The sequence below is a fragment of the Sorex fumeus genome, unplaced genomic scaffold, assembly GCF_029834395.1.
Source record: "Sorex fumeus unplaced genomic scaffold, SorFum_2.1 ptg000262l, whole genome shotgun sequence".
Classification (NCBI taxonomy): domain Eukaryota; kingdom Metazoa; phylum Chordata; class Mammalia; order Eulipotyphla; family Soricidae; genus Sorex; species Sorex fumeus.
This window is the reverse complement of record NW_026606319.1, coordinates 480,001-487,500: the sequence shown is the minus strand read 5'-3', so window position 1 is coordinate 487,500 and position 7,500 is coordinate 480,001. Positions and strand designations below refer to the sequence as shown.

The following is a 7,500-nucleotide window of genomic DNA, read 5'->3' as shown; positions in this document are numbered from 1 at the left end:
CCGGCTGCCCCGCTTCTCCGGGCTCCCCCGACTCGAGTGGGGGGGGTCTGCCGTAGTGGTCCGGTGGCCGAGCCCCGCCGAAGCGAGACCGACCAGAAGCGTGAGCGTCCGCGGTCAGGTCCGTTGTGTGCTGGGTCCGCGGGAGGGCCCGCCGCCCCTCCGCAGCACCCGGCAGACGGCCCCCGCCCACCACGGCGGGTGACCGGCTTCCGCCCCCGCAACGGGAGAGGAGCGGAAACCCCGGACAGAGCGAGAGAGAGCCCCCAAGGGAGGGCCACCTCGTCTCCCAGAGCCCGGCACAACGACAACCCACCGCCGCCGCTCACGCGCCCGCGTGCGCGAGAGCCAGTTAATGCGAGGCACGCGGGCACGCGCCCGAGAAACGGAGGCCGCCCAACCGCCCACGACCCAAGCGGCGGGCCGCAAGGGGGCGAACGGCAAGGCGACTCCCGTGTGACAAACAACGACCGGCTCGACCCCCAGAGGGGAACACCACCGAACGAGGAGAGCCCCAAGAGGGCAGGACCGCGAAGCCAGGTGACGGGGAAACGGCACCACCGGCTCGGCCTCAGGCACCTGACAGGACGACCTGGAGCGCTCCAGGGGCACCACCGAGGGCCGGTTGAGGCACGGCAGCGCGCGCCACCGCCGGGCGGCCCCACCCCGCCGCGGGGAGGGGCCGGCTCGAGAGAACGGGAACCTGGGACGGTCCCGACAGAGCGAGGGTTGTCCACCGTGTCAGACGACCCCGAAAAGCCCACTCCCTGTGCACCAAGCAGGAGAGCGGCAAGAACGGGATCGGGCCGGGGTCCGCACCCCTGAACGCCCCGCCCCACCGCGAGGTGGGGGAGAAGCGAGAGGCCCGCTGGCAGAACGAGAAGAGCGGTCCCATTCACGTGGAATGTCCGTCCCTCGTCTGGCGCGGCTTAGGCCCGGCCCGGGAGAGCACACCAGCACCACATCGATCAGCAAGGAAAGGATGCGAGAAGCGAGCGGCCACCGGTCCCCCCGGACGAGGAGGGGACCGGACCCCGAAGGAGAGCGAGCAAAGGACAGCAACCCTCCGGAGAGGGGAGAGGCCCGTTTCAGCCTTTGCCCACCCTTCTGACCTCGGGGTGATTCCGGACCCCGACCGGACAACCCCCTCCAACGAGAGCGAGACTGCCTGACACGCAGCGGGCACGGGGGCCCGCGGGACTGGGGGAGGTCCGTTCACATCGGGGCCGCGGACGCCGGGCTGAACTCGGGCGCCTTAGGCCGGAGGTTGACAGCCACGGCTGGGACACTGCCCCCAGGTGCACGCGAGAGCCGGCGCACAGGGCCCAGGCGGGCGGCTCGAGCGGCGGGAGGCCAGGGAGGAAGTCCTCAAGACAGGCCCCGACCATCCCACACGCACCCGGGGGAACGACGGTCCCGATCCTCACGGCAGAGAGCCACCGAGAGAGAGCGTGTCAGCACACATCTCGCGGTCCAAACCGGTCCCGTCGCACGGGAAAAGGACCGATGTCGGAAACGGGACCGATCTGCATCTTCCCGCCGCACCTCTGGAACAGGGACCCGGCAACTGGCACCCAGGAGAGCCCCATCGCCCCGAGTCCCGGAGCTCCACGGGACAACTGGTCGACCCCGTGACTCGGCATGGTCGAAGCTGCGCCCGAAGCCACGCGACGACCCCACGGCGGCGGCGGCGGCGGCGGCGGCGGCGGCGGCGGCGGCGGCGGCCCGGAGGTCAAAGCCAGCTCGGGAAGGCTAAGGGGATAGATAGATTCAGAAGCCCAGAAACACCGCGGCGGGAAATCAAACAAAACTAAGTCCTCTTCCTTCTCGGGGCCGCGGACCAGGCGCCCCCACGGGCTCACGGCCGGAACCCGTCACCGTGCACCGATGCACCGCCCGCTGACCGGCCAAGGGCGGCACGCGTTCAGCCCGGCCATCGGCCCCGCTCCGAGACGCTGCGGACCGACCCTGGAGCTACGAGGCGCGGGCTCAAGCCGGCGCAGGGCCCTGTGCGCCCGGGCCGCCCCGTGCTCGGGCCGGCCATCGGCCCCTCTCCGAGCCGCTGAGGACCCCGGAGCTGGCTACGCGGCACCCGCCGGCCAAAGGTCGGGCCACACGCCCGGGCCGCCCCGCTCTCGCGCCGGCCACCGGCCCCGCTCCGAGCCGCTGCGCACCCTGGAGCTAGCTACGCGGCACCCGCCGGCCGAGGGACGGGCCACGCGCCCGGGCCGCCTCGCGCTCGGGCCGGCCATCGGCCCCTCTCCGAGCCGCTGAGGACCCCGGAGCTGGCTACGCGGCACCCGCCGGCCAAGGGTCGGGCCACACGCCCGGGCCGCCCCCCTCTCGCGCCGGCCACCGGCCCCGCTCCCGAGCCGCCGAGGACCCTGGAGCTAGCTAGCTACGCGGCACCCGCCGGCAGAGTGCTGGTCGACCCGCCCCGGCAGCCAGGCCCGGCGCCGGCACCCGCCGGCGAAGGCAACACAGCCTCCCTCAAGAGCCTGCAGTTCCAAGCTCCACCGCCGGTCCTCGCGGGCTGGCGCCTCGACAGCGGGACCAATGTCGACTCGGACGCCGACATCCTGGAACGCCGCCTCGGGCAGTGAAACCGAAACGCTGCCGTCACCCCAGAGGAGCTCCGGCGCCATATAAAAGCGGACGGCAGGTGGCGCCCGAGCAACCTCAGCGGGATCGCCATCCCCCACCCCGCTCCGAACTGCTGCGGACCCTAGAGCTACACGACACGGGCTCAAGCGGGCACAAGGACGGCCACGGGCAAGGGCGTCCACGGGCTCGGGCAGCCATAGACCCAACTCGCTCCGGGCCGCTGCCGGCCCCGGGGCTTAGCTCCGCGGCACCCGCCGGCCGAGGGCCGGGCCCCGCTCCGGGCCGCTGCCGACCACGGGCCTTAGCTCCGCGGCACCCGCCGGCCGAGCGCCGGGCCGCGCGCCCGGGCCGCCCCGCGCCCGGCCCGGCCCTCGGCCCCGCTCCGGGCCGCTGCCGGCCCCGGGGCTTAGCGCCGCGGCACCCGCCGGCCGAGGACCGGGCCACGCGCCCGGGCCGCCCCGCGCCCGGCCCGGCCCGGCCCTCGGCCCCGCTCCGGGCCGCTGCCAACCCCGGGGCTTAGCTCCGCGGCACCCGCCGGCCGAGGGCCGGGCCGCGCGCCCGGGCCGCCCCGCGCCTGGCCCGGCCCTCGGCCCCGCTCCGGGCCGCTGCCGGCCCCGGGGCTTAGCTCCGCGTCACCCGCCGGCCGAGCGCCGGGCCGCGCGCCCGGACCGCCCCGCGCCCGGCCCGGCCCGGCCCTCGGCCCCGCTCCGGGCCGCTGCCAACCCCGGGGCTTAGCTCCGCGGCACCCGCCGGCCGAGGGCCGGGCCGCGCGCCCGGGCCGCCCCGCGCCTGGCCCGGCCCTCGGCCCCGCTCCGGGCCGCTGCCAACCCCGGGGCTTAGCTCCGCGGCACCCGCCGGCCGAGGGCCGGGCCGCGCGCCCGGGCCGCCCCGCGCCCGGCCCGGCCCGGCCCGGCCCGGCCCTCGGCCCCGCTCCGGGCCGCTTGCCGACCCTGGAGCTACGGCGCCACCCGCCGCCGGGGTGCTGGTCGACCCGCCCGGGCAGCCAGCCCCGGCGCCGGCACCCGGCTGCGAAGGCAACACGGCCTCCCTCAAGAACCTGCAGTTCCAATCTCCACCGTCGCTCCTCGCGAGGTGGCGCCTTGACAGCGGGCCCGAAGTCGACTCGGACGCCGACATCCTGGAACGCCGCCTCGGGCAGTGCGAGCGAATCGCTCCCGTCAGCCCAGAGGAGCTCCGGCGCCGTAGAAAAGCGGACGGCAGGTGGCGCCCGAGCAACCTCAGCGCGATCGATCGCCACCCCGCCCCGCGCGACTCCTGTGGAGGGAAACTAAATCCCACCGCCCCTCCCTCCCCTCGAGAAACAGGCAGGGCCGTTGGGGATGGAGAGGAGGACAATTCCCCCCCACCCCCACAAAAACTAAAACCACCCCCCACCACTCAGTGCGTGTGTTTGAGCGCGCGGGCCCGCCTGCCTGTTCTGTGTCTGTGTGCGTGCGTCCGTGTCCATCTCCGTCTCCCTCTCGGCCTCTGCGTGCCTGTTTGGGGTTCACAGCGGACTGGATGGACAAGGCACCCAGAGCTCAGAAGATCCACCCAATCCCGATGAACTTGACGAAAAGACCGGGGAGGACCCGTCCGTCTGTCAGGGGCCAACCTCCTTGGAGGAATAGGCGACGCAACCCGAGAGAGAGAGAGAGAGAGAGAGAGAGAGAGAGAGAGAGAGAGAGAGCGTTCCGGTTCGTTGTTCCCCGGCTCCCTCCCTGGGGACAACAAGAAGATGCGGCGGCGGTGGCGGTGGCGTGAGACATGAAGCGGCTCTAGGAAATCATCGGAGCTGGGTCCGCAGAAAGGAGCGGTTCGGGTTCGCCCCGGCGGAGTTTCGTGGAGATTTCCACCAAGGAACCGGCACCGTGGCCCTCTCGGGCGAACGGGCACCCTCGGGAACGAGCACACCCTCGTCGTGGCCACTCGCGAAGCTAAATGCAGGACGTTGTGCAGTGTGGCGCGGCGGCGGCGGCGGCGCCCACATCGAGAGAGCGCACGACCACCCGCTCGTTTCTCTTCACCATTTCCCGAATCGGTCACTGTGAAGCGGTGGTGTTGCGGGGGCGGGCGGGCGTGAGTGAGTGGGTGGGTGGGTGCGTGCGCGAGTGCGTGTTTCACGTGGCTTAATGCGTTTTAAAACGACCTCGAGATGGAGCCGTGACACCACGAACCTAAGGGACACGTGAGGCTGGGGACATAGCCGAGGGGTCCGGGTCCGGATGGCAGAAAAAAAAAATAGAACGGGAGTCAAGTCAGGCACCTGTGCCACACGTGAACTATGGGCAGCTTGCACCCCGTGACCCCGGTTGGAATCTCTGGAGATGGACACGGAGGGAAGACGGAGGGATGGGGAGGGACGGGGGGAGGGAAGAAAGTTTTGTCCGTTTGTCCCTGTACTTCACGGCGATTCATTCAAGACGTTTATAAAAAAAAAATACATATATATGTACACATATATATAATATACACGCATACATATGTACGTACGTACGTACGTACGTGTGTACGTATGTATAAAAAGAAAAACAAGCAACCGTAAGCGAGCGAGCGAGCGAGCAAGCAAGCAAGCAAGCAAGCAAAAGCCAAGAAGGAAGCAAGCAAGCATGCAAGCGAGCCAGCCAGCAAAAAGAGTACGTACGAGTCCGTGGATAGACGCGCAGCGCGTCTCATGCTAAGTGAAATGAGTCAGAAAGAGAGGGACAGCCGGAGAAGGGACTGCACTCGTGGGTGGAGGGTCCAACCACATCCCATGAGGCTCGCACCTAAGGAGAGCAGATACACGGCCGGCCGGCACGAGAAGATTGCTCCCTAGCTGGAAGCCTGCCTCATGAGCCAAGGGGAGAAGGCAGCTGGAAGAGAGAAGGGAAGTTTCTCTTGACAGGGGTGCCTGTCAAGAGGTGGCACGTTCGCCCTGGAGGGAGGGGCGGAGGAGTTGAAGCCGGCAAGGCAGGCGGGGCCCCCCCCCCCCCCCCCCCGCTGCGGCGGCGGCTTGAGTGGCAGGGAAACGCCCTGCCGCTTTGCTAGCGCTCCAGCCTCCAAATCCCCGCAAACCCTCCAAATCCTTTTCGTGTCCCTCTTCCCTCCCTCACGGCCGTGAATAGGGAATAGGGACACGAAAAGGATTTGGAGAATTCGCTGCTGGTCCGAATGATGTCCGTTTCAGCCTGGTGGAGCCAGTATGGAGACTTCTCAGTCCGTGGAAAGGCGAGCTGCTTGGCCTGAGTATGGCTGGCCTTGGGTGGCTGTGGACCCAGGTTCGGTCCCTGGCACTCCAAGGGGTCATGGAAATCACTCATTCAGCAAGAAAGAGTACGTATTTATTTAAATAAATAACGAATACGACCACGACCACGACCATCCTGTTGTTCGTCGCTTGCCTGGAGCAGGCCCCACCCTGAGATTTTGAAACAGTGCCCTATTCAAGGCTGTTTCAGGCTTAGGAGAATGAGACTACAAAAAATAATGACTACATTTAAAAAAAAAAAAACAAGTGAGTTCATGTCAATAAGCAAGCCAGTCAAGCCAGCAGAGCAAGCCAGCAAGCAAGCAAGCAAGGAAGCAAGCGAGCGAGCGAGCGAGCGAGCGAGCGAGCGAGCGAGCGAGCAAGCAAGCAAGCAAGCAAGCAAGCAAGCAAGCCAGCCGACAAGCAAGCAGGCAACAAGCAAGCGAGCGACAGAGTCCACCCTGACCACCGACCGAACCAAATAGAGGAGCAAGCAGGGCCTGGATAGGGGCGGTGGAGAATGAGACCCATCCTTATGACTGGTATTTGGCCTATTGGGTACGAAGGATCTTGGATCCCGAAGAAAATGATGGCTCGAGGAACCGGTCGGGATGGGAGATGTGTGCTGAAAGTAGAAAAAGGGCCAAACATGATGACCTCTCAGTGTCTGTATTGCAAAGCATAAACCCCGAAAAGAGGGGAGAGGGAGAGGGAGAGGGTGAGGGAGAGAGAATGGGGAATATGTGTCTGCCACAGAGGCAGGGAGGCAGGGGGAGGGTGTGTGCCTCTGTGTGTGTGTGTGTGTGTGTGTGTGTGTGTGTGTGTGTAGGCGGGGTTATAATGCCCGGGATATTGGTGGTGGGAAATGTGCACTGGTGGAGGGATGGGTGTTTGATCATTGTGTGACTGTCCCCCAAACATGAAAGCTTGTAAAGATCTCACAGGTGAGTCAATAAAATTTTAAAAAAAAAAAGTGCCATGGTTTCCTTCCCCCCCCCCCACCCCCCGGGGAATTTTATCAATGATACGTGTTTTCTGTTCACAGTACTTTGAAGCTACTGCATCTTCACCAAAGCTCCTTCACCACCACCACCACCACCACCACCACCACCACCACCACCGCCCTCGCACCCCCCCCCCCCGCCCCACCTCTCCCCAGGCTTTGTGTCACTTGATCAGCCCACGGGGGAGGGGGAGGCGTGGGGGGGGCGGAGGGGGCGGAGGGGGCGGGTCTTTACATCGAGAAAACCAGGGCCGCAGAGTCAAGGAGGATTGATTTGGCCTCCACGAAGGCTGTTTCTTGAAGTGCCCAGGAAGGAGGGAGGAGTTTTCTCCCGAGCCGCGGTTTTCCGTTTCTCTTGCTCCCCTTTCTCCTGCTCCCCTCCCCCGCCCGCCAGCGACAAGCTGAAAGAGGTCACCCACCCTACCACCTCCCATTCCAACCCCACCTCTGAGGTGCTTGTCCAAAGCCTACACCCACCCAAGAGCGCTTAGCAGATCTTATCTCCAAGGAAGATACCGACAGAGAGCGGCATCTCTTCCTCTTCCCCCGCCCTCACCCTCTGGGCGGGCTGGACGGTCGTGGGGGGGGCGGGGCGGGGCGGGGCGGGGCGGGGCGGAACGGCGGGAGCCCGGGAGCCCCGGAGCCCCGGAGCCCCCCCGGGCGGGCG

General features: G+C 67.1%; 1 protein-coding gene across 1 annotated transcript in view; it reads left to right on the top strand.

Annotated features, from left to right (window-relative positions):
* LOC130018339 (5E5 antigen-like) overlaps positions 1–2,600 on the top strand; it is a 4,943-nt gene extending 2,343 nt beyond the window's left edge. The window contains exon 5 of the mRNA XM_056109032.1: positions 2,473–2,600. Coding sequence (XP_055965007.1) covers positions 2,473–2,600 — 128 coding nt within the window. The remainder of the gene's footprint in view (positions 1–2,472) is intronic.
* Positions 2,601–7,500: the final 4,900 nt, after the last annotated feature.